This window comes from Sminthopsis crassicaudata, chromosome 2 (genome assembly GCF_048593235.1).
Source record: "Sminthopsis crassicaudata isolate SCR6 chromosome 2, ASM4859323v1, whole genome shotgun sequence".
Taxonomy (NCBI): domain Eukaryota; kingdom Metazoa; phylum Chordata; class Mammalia; order Dasyuromorphia; family Dasyuridae; genus Sminthopsis; species Sminthopsis crassicaudata.
The window spans coordinates 148,736,360-148,760,087 of record NC_133618.1 but is presented as its reverse complement, the minus strand read 5'-3'; the positions used below and the strand labels follow the sequence as shown (position 1 = coordinate 148,760,087).

General features: G+C 38.3%; 1 protein-coding gene across 3 annotated transcripts; it reads right to left on the bottom strand.

The window, feature by feature from the left end:
- Positions 1 to 4,195: 4,195 nt before the first annotated feature.
- LOC141555063 (uncharacterized) lies at positions 4,196 to 19,121 on the bottom strand. 3 transcript variants are annotated; one of them, XM_074287640.1, is made up of 7 exons: positions 18,854 to 19,121; positions 17,754 to 18,104; positions 17,339 to 17,447; positions 16,393 to 16,481; positions 11,453 to 11,579; positions 10,981 to 11,076; positions 4,196 to 7,320 (listed from the first exon to the last, which is right to left on the bottom strand). In XM_074287640.1, the coding sequence occupies exons 4-7, from the start codon at positions 16,423 to 16,425 to the stop codon at positions 5,744 to 5,746; spliced, it is 1,833 nt and encodes a 610-aa protein (XP_074143741.1). In that variant the 5' UTR covers positions 16,426 to 16,481; positions 17,339 to 17,447; positions 17,754 to 18,104; positions 18,854 to 19,121; the 3' UTR covers positions 4,196 to 5,743. The 3 variants fall into 3 exon arrangements, with proteins under 3 accessions (XP_074143741.1, XP_074143740.1, XP_074143742.1); XM_074287639.1 differs by lacking the exon at positions 17,339 to 17,447; XM_074287641.1 differs by lacking the exons at positions 16,393 to 16,481; positions 17,339 to 17,447.
- Between the last annotated feature and the right edge of the window lie 4,607 nt (positions 19,122 to 23,728).

Genomic DNA, 23,728 nt, shown 5'->3' with positions numbered 1-23,728 from the left:
CTTTTTTCAGTTACCAGTGCTGTTGATCCAAAATAAAAACCAGTCCAAACAAAAACCTTCGAAACCACCCAACTCAGTTCTTATTAGGTGTAGATAATGCTTACACAGCTAACAAATCAAAGAATGCAATTCAGATTCTATAAAATACATATAAATGCATTACACACCCACACATTAAAAACAAAACAAAACAAAAACAAACACCAATGATTATTGTGCTTTGTCTTCGGGACCGGAGTGCCGGTCAGTTGTTCCTCAACAAAGGTAATGGCAATCTGCGGACATTTCCTATTTGTTCTTTGGCCGGCACCAAGTCAGCCTCGGGACCTTTCCACTTCTGACAACCATCAGCTCCCCAGTGCCCGGAACACCAATGATTCGCACTGGATCCAGGCCCTGTGGGAAGCCCCGAGGCTTCAGCAAAATGGGCTTCTTTTTGGACTTGATGTCATCTGATTCGCTGTCAGATAATGACTTTTTCTTGGTTCCATCTCTTTCCTTTCCAGCAACGTTGACCTCGGGGCCAGCCGGCGGGCGCGGCAATTGCGCCGGGCTGGACCGGGCTGTGCTGCGCAGGACCGCCGCTGACGCGGATGCTGCTGCCGGGGCCGCAGCTCCCTACCCTGGAGGAGGAGCGCCGGGCCGACGGTTTTACGACTTTAGGGCAATCTAGCCTCCTTCTTTCCTTCTATTTCATCCCTAGAATCATCTTGTTACTTTCCTGTAATACCTGTCTAAGAGATCTGTCAATAAGCTGTCCGTCTCATTGCAGATCAGAACCTCAAACCTTCTTTATTATTTTATTGTACACCTCTCTAATGCAATTATCATGTAATATTTTGTGTTGGTTATTGCAGTATATCCTCTTGGTATACCTTTTCAGGGTGTTCTAGATGAGGATATTAATGAGAAATAAGCAGATAAACTCCATCTCTACCATCACAAAATTGGATGATAGATGTAAAAGTTCCAATGTTTAGTTCTTGCTGATTATGACAAAGCCGCCTTAAAAGCTCTTTTCCAGAAAGGTATGTCTTACCCACACATCCAAAGCATTCAAGATTCCTTAAAAGATCTAACAGAAATAACATTTTTTTTTTAAATGAACTTGTTGAATGACTAGAATCAGAAACATCAGGTGAAGTATAAAACAGAGATACATACTTGCCAAAGGCATTCTACACTGTGGTAAAGGTTATACAACATAGAATCTGACTTGAAATGGATTCTTAGTGAATATTGAGGTACTACAAATATTCTTGTTTATGTATGATATTCTACTGGTAGTAACAGAAATGTTCAGAAATACTGCAGAAACTAATGGAAGAGATCCATAAATACTTGATTTTGAATTGACCATTGAAACAGATTGCCCAGATTATGATATATGGTTGGATGAACAATCTATAGCATTTATTCATCAATCATCCTCTTACCTACCTACCTACTCCTCTCTCTACTTCTCTCCTTTCCCTTCTCCTTCCTTCTCCTCTCTTCCTTTCTCCTTCCCTCCCCCTCTCTCCTTCTCCCTTTCCTTTTCCCTCCCTCCCTTTCCTTTTCCTTCTCTCTCTCTCTCTCTTCCTGTCCTTCTCCCTCTCCCTCCTTTATTTTGCTCCCATTCTTAGCACGATGCACTTGAGGAAAGGGGAATTTGATGCTATTTGGTGGTGGTGTTGCAGTCAAAAAAATTAGTTGAAAAAAGACCAGTTGAAATTTTACTTTAAAGGTTCAACAATATTATTATACCTGTCTCATCTTCAAAGGACATAATGTTGGGAAACAAAATCAAGACAAAGAGAATAGCATATAATATGCCTTTTTATTTTGTTCATATATTGATGTTATTCAAATGACTAAATGCTAAAATGATTGTGTTCTTGTTATTTGGTTTTAGGATGAACTGAAGTCTACCCTACTGTAAACATAGACTGCAAAGCAATCACAAAGAAAAACTGCTGAAAGATTTTTGTAATCAAATTACTGTAAATAAGTAAATGACTGCTGAAAGTCTGATTTCAGCAATGAAGGTCAAAATTTAATTGGACATTTTTGTAAGTAAAAACAACACTGAATTTTCAGAATAGAATGTACATAAAGGCCCAGAAAGAGAATACTAGTTGATACAATCAGTTACTCACTCAACAAGCATTTCTTAAGCTCTTACTACTATTGCTGGTAGGCACTGTAATTAAACTCTGAGAATATTTAAGAAGCAAAAAACATAGTCCTTACCTTTAAGAAGCAATTAGAAAAGGTCCCTGTTGAATAATAAACTGGGAAAACATTTTTACAGTCAAAGTTTCTGATAAAGGCCTCATTTCCAAAATATATAGAGAATTGATTCTAATTTATAAGAAATCAAACCATTCTCCAATTGATAAATGGTCAAAGGATATGAGCAGACAATTCTCAGACGAAGAAATTGAAACTATTTTTAGCCATATGAAAAGATGCTCCAAGTCATTATTAATCAGAAAAATGCAAATTAAGACAACTCTGAGGTACCACTACACACCTGTCAGATTGGCTAGAATGACAGGGAAAGATAAATGTGCAATGTTGGAGGGGATGTGGGAAAACAGGGACACTGATACATTGTTGGTGGAATTGTGAATACATTCAGCCATTCTGGAGAGCAATTTGGAACTATATTCAAAAAGTTATCAAACTGTACACACCCTTTGACTCAGCAGTGTTACTATTGGGTTTATATCCCAAAGAGATCTTAAAGAAGGGAAAGGGACCTGTATGTGCCAAAATGTTTGTGGCAGCCCTCTTTGTAGTGGCCAGAAACTGGAAACTTAGTGGATGCCCATCAATTGAAGAATGTTTATAAAGGCATTAAAAAGTTATCACTCTAAGGGGGGGTCATTCTCAGGCAGCAGCAAGGAGTATATCTTTAAGTTTATCTGGTTGTCAAAGACTCAGGTCTCTCAGGACAGCACATCTGGAGGGTGTAAGAATACCATCTGCAGTAGGGAGTGAAGAATTAATAATAAAGTTCTAACTACAAAGATTCAAGATTATGTTTCTCACGGTCCCATTTGGGGTGCTTTTCCACTTCAGAACGAGAACTCATCTAGTCCTTTGCCCTCTTTATCCCCAGAAATGATGAGTTGATTACCTAAGAGCCCTGCCCTCTTTCCCCATTTTACAGGGATTGATTTGGTAATCTGAGGGAAGTGGACACTTTACTTCAGGGAAGCCCTTCAAGTCAGGGAAGGATAAATGGAATGAGTCCCCAGGGACCTTCAGGAAAGATTAGGTGACTTATATTAGATGAAGCATGTTAAATACAATGTTTTATTATATTGTGGCAAATTTTTTTCAGGACATCTATGAATATTTAAAACATCATGCTAGAGAGGGGACTCTGGCAGTTTCTAGCTAATTCCTCCCAAGCAGCTAAAGTTTGTAGAATGACATAAAAATGTAAAAACTTTCTGACAGATGCAAGATGTGTACATATACACATATCACAACCTATATGTGTATGTAAACATATTCCCCACCACCACTTTGTAAATCCTTTCACAAATTTTTGGCTAGGTCAACTGGAATTGTCTGCCTTCTTTTCAGATGTACAGTATAGGTGATTAGACACGTCTACTAAAGGAGATTTCTAAAAAAACTATCTCCAAAAAAGGTTCCTTAGACTAAAATATTTTTATAGTATTGCTATCTTTCAATAAGCATTTATCAAATTCCTATAATGGAGCTCAGAATTGTTCAATAACTGTTAAGATATGGTTCTTTTTCTAAAGGATTGTATAAGTTAATTATCCCAATACTAACGAAACAGGGAATTAAATCAGGAATTTTATGGTAATATTAAATAAAAATGCTTTGGGCTATTAATGAAAAATTGCTTAAAAAACAAAGAATAACCAATTTGTTCTTCAAAAGATTGATTTGTAGTATGCTACTCAATCCTATTCCAAGATCCTCATATTTTCTTTATTGCTTCAAACAGAAATATTTCCCCCATTCCTAGTTTTATATTATCTTTAGAAGTTTTTAGAAGAATTTTTAGGTTCTTTAGATGAACTATAGCCTAGAGGCTTCCTTCAGGAGAAATCTTCCATATTCTTTTTAGTATGGTTAGACAGGAAAAAAAACAAAAACATAAACAAACACAAAAAAACCTAAACACATTACAATGGAAGTCTAGTCATTTTTAAGTAGAATAAGAAAATGGATGCAAACCATGTTATTTTATTTTCATAAAATTTGGATGCCAAATCAATAAAGTTGTACTGAGCACCTATTATGTGCAAGGCACTGTGCTAAGTGCTATATGGGCTACAAAGACACATAAGACAGTCCCAGATGTCAAGGAACTTCATGTGTGAAAAATTAAATAACATTTAAGTATTTAAATAACAGTTCAAGTCAACAAGACACCACAAGAAAGTACATGATTATCAAATAATTTATACAATAAATCTTCTAAGAGTTGACAGTAGAGGGAAATCACTCAATTTAGGAGGTCAAGAAAGTCTTTTAGAGAAGTGGAATTTGAACTGATTTTTGTAGAAGTGATGGGAAAAGCATTCCATAGTATTAGCACTGAGAAACAGAACTCAATAAAAGGTGAATCAGTGGGAAATAAGCAAAGCAGAAGGGCTGAAGCTAGGAGTAAATTAATAGTAAGATGAGGTTAGACTTTATCTCTGAAGGCCAATGGGGAACCACTGAAGGTTTTTGAGCAGAGGAGTAACTATGGTTAAGCACAAGAGATATTTTCTGCATTTTCACATCTACTATCCAGTGGGATTATTCTGATATATAAGGATAAATTATGCCCAGGGTTGTTCTGTAGCCATTGCTAATAATGCTCCCCTTCTGAATTCCCCAATATGTAGTAAGGATTGAAGTGGTTTAAGGATGGCATAGCAAAGAAGGGCTTCAATTTAGTCTGTGAAAGCAGAAAAGCTAAGGGGGTTTTCCGGCATGCTGACAATGTCTGCAGCCAACACACATAAGAGGAGAATTGACAGACTCTCATTTTGTGTCTGAAGATTCGTCCCAGTAATTAATACCACAAGTGCAGGGCTAATGTTGTTAGGAGGGAATGAACTCTAAGAGAAAGGTGAATAGGATCTTGCTTAATCACAATAAACACAAATGGAGCAAGTGCTCTCAGATGTTGTGTTTATGGGTTTCCTTGTGCTGTGACTGTCCCTCTGACAAGTTTTATATGCCAAGCCATGCTGTTGGACACAGAACGAGGTGGCTCTGATGAGTCTGTGACACAAGGTCAGCATACCCTACATTCTTGGCAGAATCTTCTGATCCATTCCCTTTGTCTCAACCACAACAAGGGACCATGACACTAAAGATTATTTTACATACATGGAATGGGTATTGGAAAGTTCACTGGACTTAGATGTTAAGGGGACTAGGATTCAATATTTGGGTCTAATACTCATTACCTGTGTGATTTCGGATAAGACACTTAGCCTCTGAGTCTGTTTCATGGGGATAATACTTTACTACCTACTTCACAGGGTTATTAAGAAAACAATTGCAAATCTTTAATGCTATATAAATGTGAGCTGCTATTACCATATATTTTAATTCATGACATTTTTATATAGTATAAGGTAGAGGCAGTGTGAGACAATGGAAAGAGCAAAGGCTTGGGAGTCAGGAACTTAGCTTTTAGTCCTAGCTCTGCCATTTATCAGCTGGGTGACCCTGAAGGGAGCAGACTACACGACCAAGGAGGTCTCTTCCAATGTTAATATTTTATGATTCTATGAGTTCTCTGATGTTTAAAAAGGGATGAACTCTGGCTGAAGGCTTTTCCACATTCATTACATCCATATGGTTTCTCCCCAGTATGAGTTCTCTGGTGTTTAATAAGGGATGAACTCTGGCTGAAGGCTTTCCCACACTGATTACATTCATAGGGTTTTTCTCCAGTATGAGTTCTTTGATGCTTAATGAGAGATGCGGTATGACTGAAGGCTTTCCCACATTCACTGCATGTATAGGGTCTCTCTCCAGTATGACAACTCTGGTGTAGTGCAAGAGATGAGCTCTGACTGAAAGCCTTTCCACATTCATTACATTCATAGGGTTTTTCTCCAGTATGAGTTCTTTGATGTTTATTAAGGGAAGATGTGTGACTGAAGGCTTTCCCACATTCATTGCATTTATAGGGTTTCTCTCCAGTATGAGTTCTCTGATGCTTAATAAGGGATGAAGTATGACTGAAGGCTTTCCCACATTCATCACATTCATAAGGTTTCTCTTCAGTATGAATTTTCCGATGTTTTGTGAGGAACAATATGTGACTGAAGGCTTTTCCACATTCGTTACATTCATGGGGTTTCTCCCCGGTATGAATTGTCTGATGTTGAGTAAGATGTGTTCTTCGACTAAAAGCTTTCCCACATTCATTACATTCATAGGGTTTTTCACCAGTATGAATTCTCTGATGTTTAACAAGGGAGGAGGTGTGACTAAAGGCCTGCCCACATTCATTGCATTTATAAGGCTTCTCTCTAGTATGAATTGTCTGATGTTCAGTAAGGTGTGTACTCCGGCTGAAGGTTTTTCCACATTCATTACATTTATAAGGTTTCTCTCCAGTATGGATTCTCTGATGTTCAGTAAGGTGTGTGCTTCGGCTGAAGGCCTTTCCACACTCATTGCACACGTAAGGTTTTTCTCCAGTATGACTTCTTTGATGTTTGACAAGGGACGAGGTGTGCCTGAATGCTTTCCCACATTCATTACATTTATGGGGTTTCTCTCCAGTGTGAAATCTCAGATGTAGAGTAAGGGATGAGCTTTGACTGAAACCTCTCCCACACTCATTACATTCATAGGGTTTCTCTCCAGTATGAGTTCTCCTATGTCGGGTAAGTTCTGAGTGATAACGGAAGGCTTTTCCACATTCATTACATTTACAAGGTTTGTTCCGCAAATCAATTCTCTGATGGCCAATTGTAAGTGGATTTTGTCGGAAGTTATTTCCATTTGCATCATATTTATAGGATTTTTCTCTCATAGGAACTTTGTGTTGTGCAACAAAGATCGAACTTAAATCAAAACTTTTTCCAAGTTCATTACGAGCATGGTCTTTTCCCCAGATTGGAGATTGTTTGTGGTTGATTGCCACTTCCCTTAAATGTGTTTCCTGGCTTCTATGCTGCTCCTGTAACCAACTTTCATGTTCCCAGGAATCACTTGATTTAGAATTCCAAAGATTATCTTTTGTGAATCTTTGTATGATCATTTCCTGAGACAATCCTCCTTCAGAGACATCCTGTTTTGCAGTTTCCTTGATTTCTATCCTGGTTCCCAAGTCTGAAAGAAATAAACAAATCAAATGTCTCTTGTTCCTTGTACTCAGGATATTGTGACAAAACTGAAAATAATGTGTATATATATTACTTTGAGAGCTCACAAATAGTGTCTTGTTATCTATGAAGGAATTAGGAAATATCAAGAGAAAAGAAGTAAAAGAACAATAGTGTAAAAATTAAGCCCAGATGAGGAGAACCCATCAGGAAGGATTACAAGGTCAGAATGGTAAGCATGAAACCAAACTAAACAGAGTATATCAGGATCCAGCCCACCACTACTTATGCCTAGACTGTAATAGATTTCTAATTTGTTTCTCTACCTCTTCCACTTTAAATCTCTCTTGAATATTACTGCTAGATTAACATTCCTCATCTGAAACCCAACATATACAAAATAGAAATCATTATTTCAAATCCATCCCATTCCAAAATTCCCAATTTCTACTAAAGAAATCACCATTCTCCCAGAGTTTTAGGTTCATAACTTTAGTGTTATCTTCAAGTCTTCATTCTCTCACATATAATACTCAATCAGCTGCCAGATCTTAATGTTTCTACATTTACCTCTGTCATACCTGACCGTTCCTTCTCTCTATAGATGGCTTTCTACAGCTTGGTTCAGGTCATCACCTCTTGCTTAGACTCTTGCAATGACCTTTTAATTGGTTTTTCAGGATCAAATGTTTCCATACTTCAATCTCAATTTGTTTTCCACATTGCTAACAGTGCTTTTCCTTAAGTGCAGAATAGAACATGCTACTATCTTGTACAACAAACTTGAGCAGTGGCTTAAATGGCTTCCAATTGCCTCTAAGATGAAATATAAATGCCTCTATTTGGCTTTTAAAGCCCCTTACATTTGACCCAAACCTATCATTTGAGCCTCATTACTCTGTTTTTCCCCTCTTTCTACAGTACAGCCAAATTAACCTCTTTCTGTTCCTTACTTTTGGTAGGCCATTTACTTTCTTCACCTACAACTCAGAATTCTACTCCTTCTGATTCCCTCAATTAATTGGGCCTGTGTCTTCCCTAACTACCTTGTATTTACTTTGTAGTATAGGTCTGCATATGTATGCATACATACACACACAACTTATTTTATTCTCTACTATATATACACTATATACCATACAATATAGTACATATGCTAAACACAATACATATATAACACATATACATGCAGTAATGTATAGTACATATGTGTATGTCTATATGCATAGTACATATATGACACCATATATATATGTGTATATATATATATATATATATATATATATATATATACACATACATATACACACACACACATATGACCATTTCTTATATATCTTAGATATAAAAACTTTACTGGATAAACTTACTAGAAAAATTTTTTTGTTTAACAGTAGCCTATTTCCCTTCCAATTTTAATTATACTGAATTTTTGTGTGGAGACACAAACATTTTCAAATCTTATATGCGTACAATTGTTCATATTATCTTCTATGAAGTTCCTATGCCTGGTCATGAATTGCCTGCCCCTATCCAAAGATTTGAAAGATAATTTATTTGCTCTTCTAATGATTTCTGATGTCACCCTTTAAATGTAAACCATGCATCATTTGGTGGTTACCCTATGATATGGCATAAACTGTTGATCCCTTTTTGATTTCTGAAATTGTTTTCCAGAGTTTCCCACAGTATTTGTCAAATAGTGAGCCATTATCTTTGTAACTGGGTCTTTGTATTTATCAGAACTCCGTGCTACTATATTCATTTACTACAGTACGTTTGTAGACCTAATCAGTTCCATTGATCAATCTGTTTTTTTTAACCAGTCTAAATTGTTTTGACAGTGGCTTGCATAAGGTTATATAACTAATGTCTAAGACTGAATTTGAATGTAAGGTCTTCCTGACATGAAGCCCAACATTCTATCTACTGTGTCATCTATATGCACTATAATGTATATCAACACATATAGCTGGGACAACTCAGGTCCATAATTAAAATAGGAAGAATGGACTGAATTGCCTTCAGAACAGTGCAGATTTCTTTCAATGACCCGACGATTCTTCCAGAAACAAATGACTATTTAAAACTACTAATATTCTTTCAGTATTATGTAACTGTGAGATATGGAATACAATAGTTGATGAAGATCTAAAAATGAGTATTATATAGAGAGCAATTCAAAGGTACATGGAACATATGAACAGGCTGCTGTTTATAACAAATTAGGAACTTCAAAGAACACAATTATGTATCAGGTAATGTATACAAGAAAAAGGTCAGCCATGTGGCAAGGAAGAAGAATGACATGTGGATAGCACAAGTGCACTATTATCTTCAAAATATCCATAGAAATCGAGGAAGACCTTTGGCACACTGGCTAAAATCTGTGGGATGAACTTAGAATGGGCAAGAACTGCACAGGATAAGCAAGCATGGATGGGATCCAATTTTCATAACTGGAGGAAACATTCAAAGTGATGAGATTTCAGATCTATGAGTCTTTGAGAAGAACATTGTTTCAGGGATTGTCATGGTCAAAGAAATCATCACCTAGAATAGTCAATCTCCAAGTGATAAGTCTCTCCAGACTTGACTAAGCTGGTCTTTAGGCAGCACACAGTCAGCAGCACTAGAGTCTTTCTAGCTGCCAGCATTTTGATGGCATAGCTTCTAAGTACTCAGGGGGTGATTACATCATGATGCACCAACAGCATTATATTTCTGTAGAATATTATTGTGTATCTGACTTTTAAATTTGTAGTTCCAGTCCTAGAGCTCTGAGTTCTAGGCCTACATCTTCAATTACCTATAAGACAGACTCCCCTGCACATCCCACTGCCCCCTCAAATACATGTCTAAAACTAGGCTCATTGTATTTTCCCTTGAACATCTCCCCTCCTTTTGACTACTATTTCTGTCATGGAAACTACCATCTGTTAAGTTTTCCCAGTCAAAACCTTGATGTTATCTCTCTATTTCCTTTCCCTTATCTCTTCCAATGAAGCTATCACCCATTGCAAAAATTTCTACCTCCTATCCTCTGTCACTGCTACCATCTTAATATATAGGCCCTTGTTACTCCTTGTCTGGACTACTGATAACCTCTTCAAGAGACCTCTTCAAGGTCTTCTCTTTAATTTTTCTATTGTTCATTCCCTGAATTCTGTATTAGGGAACAGAATCAAAATAAAGTCTTAAGTTGCCTAAGGGGGGGGAAAAAGCCTCTAAGACTTAAATCAACTGATCACAGTTAACTTTGGCCTTGTAATCATCTGATGATGTTCACCCCAAACTGTTTGATTGCCCTTTGCTTATTATTCCCTTTTTATAGCTCCACACTTCCTGATCTTGCTTCCTGATCATATCTAGACTAGGGAACTCCCTGTTATCCCAAATGGAATGGAGTTCCCAGAGTCAGATGAAATCCACTACAGATTAAATGATTTGCTTTAATAAAGACACATCTTGCTCTGATTAAGAAGGGAATTATCAACGTTAAGGAAAAAACAAAATATTTAAAAATGCTTATACTAAATAGCCTCAGATTATTCCTGGTTTCAGGATTTTGAGGATGGCTCCTGAATAACAGCTGAACAGTTCACCTTCCCTGAAAGACCAATGAAATGTTACTTGTAATTCATCTATTTAATTTTTACTCACTCACCTAGGCAGATGCCTCTTGAGACTTCTCTTTCTACTACCCAAGGTTCTTCCCCTTGTTCTAGCTGGGAGATCACATATGGCTTAGAAACTGGAAACCCTGTTCAGGGAAAAAGAAATAGGACTTGTTTGTGCTGGGGACAAAGGCAATTATACAGACAAATTCTGGCCCCTTGATGCGAGGTGATTGACAGAAAAGATAATATCTGAAGGGTCCAAGGGTGATAGGAAGTCCTTTAAAAGTTAAGGTGGTTGAAACATCTGGGATAGCACAATGAAGACCTACTTTTCATTCTAAAAACAGCAGACATTTCATCTGGAATCAGGGACCATAAATACCCTGTCTCTGGGCCCTAAAGAGATTATAAATCACTGAGCCCCTGGTTAAACTTGGCTAAGTACCTTTATAAAAATCAGGGAAGCAGAAATGATGTTCCATTTGACAGAGTCTGAGTATGGAGAGAAGACATCCTTACCTAGTGAGACCAGGTTTCCATAGTTCTCCAGCATCACATCCCTGTACAGGTCCCTCTGAGCAGGATCCAGTTGCCCCCACTCCTCTTGGGTGAAGTCCACAGCCACATCCTTGAAGGCCACCGATTCCTAAAACACCAAACATGTTTCTGCTTACCCAATAAGCCTACTCCATTCGTGGCCTATAGATGATTTGTGAAGTTGGAGTAACAGAATAGGCAGATGGGATATGCAGGACTTCTGAAAATGTTTACAACCACTGATATTTTGGGTATGATTCTAACAAAAAGGGAAGGAATTGTGGGGGAAATGACAGGAACTTTGGGAAGAAATAGCCATGCTACCTTAGAGAGATCATGGTAATTAAGAAAGGGAATACTAGCCATAGTCTGACCTTTAGCCTAGATTTCTGAAGAATGTATTTCAGAGTTCAGGGAAAGTTTGGATAGGATCCTGTGGCTTTGAATTTTATAAGGGAAGCTGGCTCAAGAGACATGATACTTTTAAGAACTAAATTCTGAAAATGAAAATACAAATGATTCTGGTGAAGAAAATGAGAAAGATGAATATGGAGATTAATTTAATTACAAAGACATCTCATCAATTAATTTAAAACTATAAAAATATGTAAAACACATGATGGAAAAAACAGAGACTATAAATAGAAAATAGTGACACAGTATTGCAAGAATAGTGTTGGGCAATCATCCAAGATAAGTCTAAAAGACTCAAGATGAAACATGCTATCCACCTACAAAAAGAGAACTTACGAATTCTGAGTACAGACTGAAGCATACTTTTTAAAAACTGTCTTTATTTATTAATTTGTGTGTGTGTGTTTTCTTCTGCAACATGACTAATATGGAAATGTTTTTTGTGACTTCACATGTATAATCATTAAATTATTATTTGCTTTTTCAATGGTAAGGAAAGGGTAGAAGGGAAGAAGAGAATATGGAACTCAAAATTTAAAAAAATTGAATGTTTAAAATCTTTTACATGTATAATTGGGAAATATTTAATGAAATAAATAAAATTTTTAAAAATAGGATCAAGAAGACTAAAGAATATAAAAAAAAAAAACTAAGAGAAAAATCTTCAAGACAACAAAAAGAGCTTTTTAAAAGCTTTATTGGGAGCCAAAGTCTGAATAAGAGAGCCCAGGATATCTGCTTAGAAGGATAAAGACAAGGGTCACAGACAACAGCAAGGATACATAAATATTTAATTCCAATTTACTTCTACCAAGGAGAAAACTGATCTGAGGATAAAACAAAAGTGGCCTAAAAGGAAAGTGAAACTTAATTAAATGAAGAAATAACAAAAAAGCAATTGGTTGATCTCGGTGAGTTCAACCACTAAGCACAAGTAAAAGAGATACTTCTCAGAGACTTGAAAGAATTTATAGATATGATTGGTATCAATAATCTTTATAAAAGCAAAGCTGGAGAATAGGAAAATTATCACATGATTAGACACTATGAAATCATTCATTTTTTTGGAGAGGCAATCTGGGTTAAGTGACTTGCCCAGGGTCACACAGCTAATAAGTGTCAAGTGTCTGAGGTTGGATTTGAATTCATCTTAGCCAATGCTCTATCCACTATGCCACTTAGCTGCTCTGTACACCCCCAAATTTTGCTTAATTTTCAAAAAGAGTAATCAGACAATTTTTCAATCTATAAGCCAATGAACTACATGTCAACTTCTGCAAAAGTCTTAGAGCAAGAACCAGAAGAACAAATTCTGAGGAATTGGCAGAGGTTCATTATTAAGTCATTACTTCATTTATAGTTTTTATAGGGTTTGTTAGATACAGATATTTCAGCAAGGCATGGGCCATTATTACATGAAATCCTTGTCCATAAAGTGCAGACTGGATTGAATGATAGTTCAACTAAATGGATTTGGGACAGGATGACTACCAGCACCTGAAGAGTGGAAATTAGGGGAAACTCATCAACAGGATGAAGGTGTCTAGCAGTGACTTTGGTCTCTGTCCTTGGTCCTATTTTGTTCAACATTTTTATCAATGATTTGGATAAAAGCTGGACAGTGTGCTTATCAAAGTTATAGATGACACAAAGCTGAAAAGGAGTGGAGAATATACTGGATAATAGAATTTCAATCCAGAAAGATTTCAGTGGTTTAGAATGATGGGGGGGGGGGGGGGGAAATCTAATCAGAAATTTAAAAGTGATAAATGTAAAGTTAGCAGCAGTATGGCAAAGTGAATAGAGGGTCAGCCTTAGAGTCAGGAAAACTTGAATTTAAGTTCTACTTCTATATTATTAGCTATGTGCCCACAGACAAGTTACAATCTCTCATGCTCTAGATAAGAGGTGTCAAATTCACCTTTTAAATTAAAATGTATTGGGAAATGTTTAACAAAGCAAATAAAAATACAATATAATGTTAATTTATGATTTTCTAAAACAATATATGGTCTGCAAGGATCTATTTCTATTTGAATTTGATACCATTCACCTAAACAAATACAGAATAGGAGAGTTTGACTAGAAAGCAAATCATATAAAAAGGTCCCAGGGATTTTAGGTGATTTTAGATTTTAGGTGCAAGTTTGATAAAAGACTACAGTCTAATGAAATAGCCAAAAAAACTAATATAAACCTAGCCTGAATCATCATAAGTATGGAATCCTGAATGGAAGGCAATGACTCCCACTGCATCTATCTTGGTAAGATCACATCAGAGAATACTGTCTTTATTTCTCGATGACATTTTTTTACAATACTGAAAAGCTGGCATGTAGCTAAGGAGAATAATCAGGATAAGAAGTGTAAAATGTTGAATAGATAGGCAGCTGTGGTCATTTATGTTGATTGGCTTTAACTCTTTCTTTGTTGCAAAGGAGAACTCCCTCATAAGGGGATATATGTTTAGGAAATATATGGAAATAACTGTGGAATAAAGAGATCAAAACATACATTTACACACACACACACACACACACACACACACACACACACACACACAGCTAGTTAAAATTCAAAACCAAACAACCTACTAAATTTAATGGATCCTATTGCCTTTACTTTCTATACTTTCTCAAAGAAAAAAAAAATAGTGCTTTAATTTTTAACTTAGCATTGATGTATAAAAGGTATGTGTTAAGATTCAATGTTAGGAAACATGATATCTAGTCTATCTAGTGCTAAGACATGATATCTAGTCTGTCTAGTGCTAAGTGACATAAGTAATTAAATCAGAGAGATGCATGTCAGGAAAAGGATTAAGAGCTAGCCAATGGAAAGCCAGCCCCCTTGCTCCATTGGTATCCACGATGTCAAAAGAAGGATCCCCTGTGGAGAATTGTGGAAAGACCTGGACAAGAATCATACAGGATGAGAAAATATCAATGGACAGGCTGTGATCTACATTTCTGAAAGTAGTATCCTCACTAATGAAATCTCAGAATCATTCAAATAGTGTGATATCATCAAAACAATCTATTTCTGGGCAAAAAGTAAAAATGAACCATTGGAACAGAGATAAAGGAAATAAATATACAGTACCTAGAAATTGAGTTGTTCAAAGACTTTGCAAAATGATTTTATGTTATTGTGGAAGTATGTTTAAGATAACCTAAACTGGATCAATGATCACTGAACTTAGGCCATGAAATTCCATTATCTCTTATTAACATTTGTATAGTATTTAAAAGTTTGCAAAGTCCTTTACATATGTAAGCTCATTAAAATCTCAAAACTCAGTGTGGAAGATTTCCCGAAGACTTAATGAAACTCAAAAAAGATTAAGAGAATTGCTCATAATCATCCTGTTGGTGTTAGTAGCAGGATTTGAATACAAGTCCAGTGCTCCTACCACTTTCTGTTGCCTCTCATTTTACCATTGTGAAAAGTTTTCTGGTGTTTTTTCCTTATCCCGGAAAACATAAACATTTCATTTCCATTAAACAATCAAATGAACTATAATCCATGACTTCTTGAAAAAGACTGACTAGACCTAGACAAATCTCGGGAAGGAATCTGAGGAAGAAACCTGTAGTCAAAACATGTCCCCATGAGTTAAATTTTGATTATTTCACCATTTATAATGGGTATTCCAAGTCCCAAACATATCCATCTTTTTTTACAGGAAGGCTTATATGTTTTCTGGAATGACAACTCTAAAGTTTTTGGACTCTTCCTTCTCATTTAGATCTTAAGCAGTTTAGAACATTTTATCCTTAAAGCTATCTAATAACTTTCAGCATACAATCTAAATTGGATGGCATTGAAAGCTTTCTATCATGTTGCAATTCTACATGTTTAAATTTATTACTTATTACTTCTCAGTAATAGTTCCTTTATATCAAGCTTAATCTTTACTGGTATATTTGAATGATAATCAATTTTGTCTGAGTTTCTGTCATATTGTTCTTCCTGTTTGCAATGTCTCCTTTTATCCAAAACCTTCAGGATCACCTTAAACCCTATTCCTTTCTTTACCTTTCCTGATCAATTCAGCTTATACTGATTTCACTCTTTCATAAACTCCAAAACACCACTTACATATGCTACTTATCTTGCACTCATTATTAACTTCCTTATATCATTTATACTTTTGATATGTCACTATGTTATCATTGATAATACTGTCAGCATATTTAGAGTGAGTACTATGTCTTACTTTTACTTTCTATTTATCAGTGTACTTTAACATATTAATGATTACACCCACACAAATTTTTAAATGAATGAGTGGGTGTTAAAGGGGGAAGACAGGGACACAGAAGAAGAGTACTCAATAAGAGGGGAGCATTTTCTATGAAGTCATTCACTCTTATGGATCCTATTTTCCTGGGAAGAACTGACACTCAATTGTCTATATGAGAATTCCTTGAAGAAAGGTGTTTTCAAGAGAAGAGTAACTGTATTAACAATCTAGGCATTTTAGAAAGGAAAAAACTCCAATTCACCTGGGACTTGGCTTTCAGGAAAAGAATTGTCATTTGCTCCTCTTCTGGGTTCCCCTCTTGAGAAAAGCCAGGGTCCTGAGAAGATAGAGCTGGAGGGATAAAAAAAGTCATGAGGGTACCTGATTCTTTCTTATAGTTTTCATATTTAACAGGTTATAAACTCCACACACTAGTTGGGCTGAATCCCCATATTCTAAGAAAGAACTTATTCAAAAAGGGATCAGAATAAACCTGCCAAATTAAAGGTCACAGAATGCATGACCACTGTTGCTGAGGATCTCTCCTCTGTCCTAATGGCAGATTCCAAGTGAAAGAACTGTACTCTTAAGAGTCAGAATACAGGTAAGGTCACAGGTGGGAACTTGAGGATCTCTATTGCTTGGTCTTCTTAAGGAATTGTATAATAATTCTTTGGAGAAAGCAGCTAGGTTGTCACACCCATGACAATTTAATTAACAGAAATATAGAACTTGCCCAATGAAAAAACACTGAAAAGAATGCTACATGGAACAGTACAAAGAATACTATATGAGGGGTGTGGAAACCTAGGGATTCTATTTCTGGTTCTTTTATTACCTGGCTCTCTGACCTTTGGCAAGTCACTCAGTGCCTTTAAACCTTCATTCCCTATCTAAAAACTGGCAAGGACAGACTCAGTAATTTTTTAAGGTTGCTAAATTCTGACTTTATTAGGCCCCTAAATGATATGCTAGCTCTATCTGGCACTAAATAATGCTGCAACTTTCACCCTAAGTACTATAACACTTACTTCACTGAATCAGTTTCAAATCTTATAAAACAAATACTGAAGCCCCTTTTACCTTAAAGTGTTCTTCTGAGGATAAAATGAAAATGTAACAGTACTTAATAAAAATCCCGCTGACAGATATAGTGCATAAACACGGCCCTGAACTTGTAATGAGGAAGAACTGAGTGCCACTCTCACCTCAGGCTTTAGGGCTTAATGGTTGGTACTGATCGTCTCTAAGGTCCTTTTCAGCTCTAAATCTATGATCCTATGCTTCTGTGATCCAGTGACAAGGAGGCCCAAAGTACTGGAGGGAAAGGTTAAAGGAGAGTCAGGAAACCGGGCTGGGCCCTGCGAGAGAGTGCTTAGTGCGGAATGTTCTATATTTAATAGTCTGATGTTTGGAGAGAAGGAGCCGGAATATGTCGAAATCGCAGCTATTCTCATTTGTTAATCTCATGACACTTTTAAGATTGGGAAATCTTCCCCTCCCCCCTCCTTTGGCCAGAGTACTTTTATTTGACATCTGTTTTCCCTTTTCCCATAATGAGGAATGGCTTCCTCCCTTCCCCTTTCTATCTAAACATTTACCTTCTGTCTGACCAAACCTCACCTTTCCCCTCCAGAAGCTGAGTTAAATGCTCCATGGCCATCCACTGCTCCATGTTCTCGGACCTTCCCTCTCACGGGGATCCTTCCACAGCCATCAGTCTCAGCTGCAGACTCCTCCCCAAGCTCTGCTGTGGGCGCAAGCGAATCCCTACTGCCCGGGAGACTTCTCCTCTGCCTTCATCCTTAACAGCCAGACTTGCCGCTGTCTAACATCCCCTTAGCGTGACCATCCCACTGTCCGTTTCTCCAGTAGGGAACCAGCTAATGGACCCAGAACAGGAAACGTCCATTGCCTTCCCTCCGCAGAGATAGCGGCATAAGGAGGACCGTCAGGGGGAAAGGGAGGCACCGTCTGCAAATGAGAGGAAAAAGAATTCCAGAATCCAGTGGGGCTAAGTGTGTACACACACGCACACACATATACACACATCCACACATATACACATGCACATATGCACACATGCACATGCGTGCCCACATACACACAAACACATACACGCAACACATACACACACGTGCACACACATATACACACGCACACACATGCACATCCACACACACATACGCATACATGCACACATACACACATGCACATAACATACACACGTGCACATATACGCATGCACACACATGTACACAAATGCACACATATACACGTGCACACACATACACATGCACACATGTGCAAACATACACACGTGCGTACACGCGCACACATATGCAAACATACACACACGCACATACACACGTGCACATACATATACACAAATGCACACACGCACACACATGCACACATATACACATACACACATGCACACACGCGCACATAACATATACACACATACACACGCACACACATACACACACAACCAGGTGTATTTACACAGACGCACAGAGTTAGATGGGTTTTCACATATGGATACAGAATTAGTGTATGCACACACACAATCAGATGTGCACATGTGTGCAGGTACACGTCAGATGCGTGTATACACAGACAGACACACACCCAGACTTTCTCCCTCCCCCATCCCGAGCTCCCATCCCCGCAGTCTCACACACGGGACCGGATCACAGACTGGCCGGAGCCGCCGCACTCACCTCGGCACTCCGGCTGGGGAGGGAAAGCGGGATCAAGCCGGTCCATTCATGGCCAGGGAGGGAAGCGGGCTTCTGCCGGTCTCTGGTCCCCAGCCCCCTAAGCTTCCCAAGGCCGCCCCCGTCCGGCACGGAGCCCTCCTCGGCCCGAGGACACACACACCACGCACCAGCTTCCTTCACTCGGCTGTGGGACCCCGGGTAGTAAATAAGCCCGCCCTGCGCTGATCCAGGACCCACAAAAGAAACCAGTTTCCAGACCGGAAGGAAGCGCCGGCTTAGCCGCGCGTAGAACTACGATTACCAGCAGCCCCTGCTGGCACCGCCGCTTCCGGTTCGGTGCTTTTGGTCCCTGGTGGCCCACTGGGTAGTGGTGGAGAACTGGGGGCGGGCCCCAGAGAGGTTATTGCGGTTCCCGAGCCAGGCGCTCCCCTCCTTCCTCCGAGCGGGAGGAGCGCTCCTGTGCTAACCCATCTCAGGCTTGCGCTGCTCCTTTGTCAGCAGCTGTGCTGTTTGGGGAAGGGCTGCGGGAGGTGGGGGATGGGGAACACGATCTAGGAGTTGCGGCAGCTTGTGCTTGGTTTGGGCAGTGCAGACGCTCCGAGGTGAAGAGGCATGGTAGGAGGAGAACTGAACGTTGGGCTGACTCGTTTGCTTTTGCTTTTCTTGGTCTCCCCTGCGCTAATAACTGTGCCTGGTCCAGTTAATAAAAGATCACTAATTGACCTGTCGCCTGAGGTAGTTAGGACGGGGCAGAGAGGAAGGGAATTAGAAGAGACTTTTTCCTCCCTTTTACCTCTTCCTCCGACTTTTGTCCCCTCCCCCCCAAGATTCTCATTTATACATCTTGTACCCGGTCATTTGCATATATATATATTTAGCTGTATATATCAATAATTATTTACATGTATGTTTTTGGTGTTACCTAATAACAGGTATGTATCTGGTATTATCCATTTACATTTTCTCTCACCTGTTCCAACGTGAGCAATTGAAAGCAAAGATTTTTGCCTTTTTTTGATCTTCAGGGCTTAGCAGAGTGCCTGACACAAAAGTGCTTAACAAATGCTTTTTGATTAATGGATAAGAAATAGGTTAGGGAGCAGGCAAGCATTGCTGAAGTGATGGGCACAATGAAAAAACTTTATCCTATAAATCAGGTATGCTTTTAACTGATGACGAAACTTCACCATTAGCCCACTTTCCAGGAACATTTGAGAGGTTATTCTTTTAGGAAGGAGGTGTGTTAGAGTCTGATTTTTGTGAGGATATAACTGTGGACTTCACATCAGAGAAGTAAACCTAAAGGGCAAATGAGTTGATGAGGAGTAAACTGAGGTTCTAAACCGAGATGGGTCAGTTCCTTTTCTCTCTCTCCTTCCTTCTCCAAAGTAACCAAGGGCAGGGTCGGTAGCAAATGAATTTGCTACTCAATGCTGTATGGAAACAAAGTCTTTATTGATAGCAAAGGGATAGACAGGCATTTGGCCTTCAGGAAGACCAGACTGCCTGCAAGGGGAAGCCAGTTGACGGGCATTGGCTGGTATATACCAAATGCAAAGATTTCATTTTTCAACCTTCCTTATAGACATAACTAGAGTCATCAAAACAATGTTATCAAGAGATGTTATCAAGAGGTTCCGGAGATATTTGTAACTCAGACAGGAATTCTCTATTGTTGTAAGTGAGACAGGAATTTTCTTATTATTGCAAATAAGACAAGAATTCTCGGTTGTTATCTCCTTCTGTCTCTCCCCAAAAAGGAATTTCAGATCATTAGAATGGGGGCTGAAAACCCAAACTAGCTCAGATAGCCCAAACTGTTTTGGCAGATCTTATAATCGAAGATCAAACAACGAATATCAAAGGTACAAGGAATCTTAAAGGTGGCTACGCCTGCATCAGAGTTTTAGTACCATGCTTCTCTAAGGCTTTCAGAATCTATCGTACGATGCAACAATCTATTGTACAATGCAACAAATATGAAACACCTATTATCTTCAAGAAAATGAGGATATAAAATCAAAACTTTTGGTTTTGGTTTTTGGTTCTTAAGGAACTTACAGTTATGGGATGGGTTTCAGTAGGGAATAGAATATGTTATTATATATATTATATACATGTATATATTATATGCAATTATATACATGATTGAGGAAGGAGAGAGCAGTAAAAACTAGGGAGATCAAGAATGACTTCCCATAGAAGTTGACACACAAGATGAAATTTAACAGAAACTAGGGTGACTCACAGGCAGAGCTGAGGGAATAAATTTCAGGCTTGGGAGATACATAATTGTGCAAACATATAAGAAGTCTAGACCAAAAAAATCCAAACAAAACCCACAAGTATGGAGAATACAAGACATGTGGTATGCTAACCTTTACTTGAAAGGCTATATAGAAAGATAAGACTTATTATGCTTTGCAAAAACAAAAACAAAAAACAAAACAAAACCAAAAAAAGTCACAACAGAACTAGAAGCAATAAAACATGAAGGTGGAGTGGTTTTAAAGGGAGCATGGAGAAGATTATTTCAACTCATTTTTAAGGAAATACTTCTTCCAGTGAGAGCTATCCAACATCAAAAAAGTAATGATTTCTCCTTCATTGAAGGATCAATGTCAAATTATCTATGTATATGTCTTGAAAATAAAAATAAAAAGCTTTATTTAAAAAAAGGAAAAAAAAAAGATAGGTTGTACTAAATGCCCCTGAGGTTCCTTTCAGCTCTGAAATTATTTGGATCAGAAATTATCAGCAAATCAATAATTAGATTATGCATTTATCAGTATATAGATATCTGCATGAATTAAAATAGCATATTTTGAAATAACTTTGCTCCATCATCATGATTATTTCTTGTCCCCTATATAATTTTGTAGTCTGTATTTGGAAAGCATCATCAATATGCTGTCTGGTCAAATGGTTTGATTGTTCTTCCCTAATGTATATCAATCCTTTGATTGCTTTTTTTTTATTCCCAATAAATTGCCCTCCAGTATAGTCCCACCCTCTGCTTTGTGTATTTCTATAAGGCATATATAATTTTAAAATGTTACTCAACTCTAATTTCAATTATTAAATACTTCATTTGAACAAGACATATAGTGCTAGACATTGGAAAAACAGAAAGAAGAAAAAAGTTCCTACCCTCAAGAGACTTACAATCTAATGGGAAGACAACACACAAAAGGAAGCTGAGAAGAGAGAAGGTACTACATGTGATGGAAAAGTCAGAGAAGTGAGAAATGAGAAGCTTGCATATAATTTCTGGGGTGGGTGGATGTAATATCCAGGCTAGCTTTCTTGAGGATCTCTGGACAGGCCTTGGTCTTAGCAGAAGAGTCACCAGGAGGGGAGGATGGTTAGAGATGGAGTCTGGAGTCTTTATTCTGGAGTCTGGAATCTGAGCTCCAGCTGTCTCCAGTCCTCTCAGCCCTTAAATACCTTAGTACAATTATATCACTACAGCACACTGAGCATATGCCAACTCTAGAACCATTACATCATCATATTAAGTACTTAAGTATATGTGAACTAGAGAACCATTATCTCATCAGTCACACCGAGTAAACACCCTGCTGTAAGTATCCTTGTTTCAAGTATACTTTTCCAGAGTTCAGGCCCTCTACAGGTATAGTTCTTGATACTACTGTTTTCCTCTTAAGATCTTAGAGTAAAGTGAGTCTGACAAAACTAAACATCATGCTGTTTTTTGTCTTCAAATTCCTTGCCATCTTGTATCCCTTCTCATCACTTTCTAAACCCCAACCCATCTCCCTTAACTGGTTTTCTCCCCTTCTCATATGCAGTTTAATATTATTGGAGGAAGTCATTTAATTAATTGTGCTGATTTCACTATAAAACTGTTAACAAATCTCAATAGAGATCTCACTGTTGCATTGCAATAATTTTACTTTTCCCTAATTGATTTCCTGTAACTTCACAGTGTTTGTTCCAATCCTTTTCTTCTCAAGCTAACTATACTATTACAAATGCATGAAGCACATATATTTACCACAAATGTTTAATATTTTGATAAATATATTCCAATATAGTCGGTTTCATTTGTAATGCTATGTGTCTTACTGTGAAGATTTAGAAGTATTTAGAGGAGTCCAAAAGCTTCATCAGGCTGCCTAACAAAAACTGGTGTAGTAGAAAACTCACTGGATGTGGAATAAGAGAATTTGATCGTTTATTTAACCTACGAGTCCTCAGGTTCTTCTGAAAAATGAAGCCACTTCTCCCAGAAAAAGGTGGAAGAGAATGACATAGTCGGGAGGTTGTTACTGTGATAGATAACTAGCCAGCGCCAAGCTTTAGAGACTGACTTCTCCGTAGTTTGACAGGAGCCAAGCGAACGCGCTTTTGCAGACGTATCCTCCATTTTTAACTCCGGACATCCTTTTGACTTGCCCTGAGACTCAGTTTCCCAGCAGCTCTACCTAGATCAGGCTCCTTTCTACGTGCTGTGAGACTACCGAACTCGAATTGCTAAGGTCCCAGGGGAATGTAGGCTGGAAACCCGAAGTGATTCGACCCGAAGGATTGCTGGAAATCGTAGTTCTAGGGAGACACTCTTCTAGGCTTAGTGTGGTTCCAGCATGGGGTCCGTGGCGGCTCGGGGCCGAGAAGCGGTTTCTCTGGGTTGGGGCGAAGAGGGTCAGCTGGAGAGGTGAGGACCTGAGCGAGTACAGGTGTTTGGGCAGCTTCGGGGGAAGGAGAGAGAAGGAATGGGGAACATTCGGGGGGCCGGGGACAACCCCCTCTGAGATGTGCGGGGTAGGGTCTGCCCGGAGGCCAGAGTCCGTCCATCCGGGTGACTTTTGCCCTTGGGGGGGGGCTGTCTGCTCGTAACCTCAGATTATTCTT

Bases quoted from the DNA above. Each gene is read 5' to 3' on its own strand.
- LOC141555063 (XM_074287639.1), bottom strand. From the start codon at position 17,805: ATGGAGCAGTGGATGGCCATGGAGCATTTAACTCAGCTTCTGGAGGGG. The intron at 11,580-16,392 runs GTGAATTGGAGT...TTGGTGTTTTAG, and splicing joins TCCTGAAAGCCAAGTCCCAG to GAATCGGTGGCCTTCAAGGA. The intron at 11,077-11,452 runs GTAAGGATGTCT...TTCCCTGAACAG, and splicing joins TGGAAACCTGGTCTCACTAG to GGTTTCCAGTTTCTAAGCCA.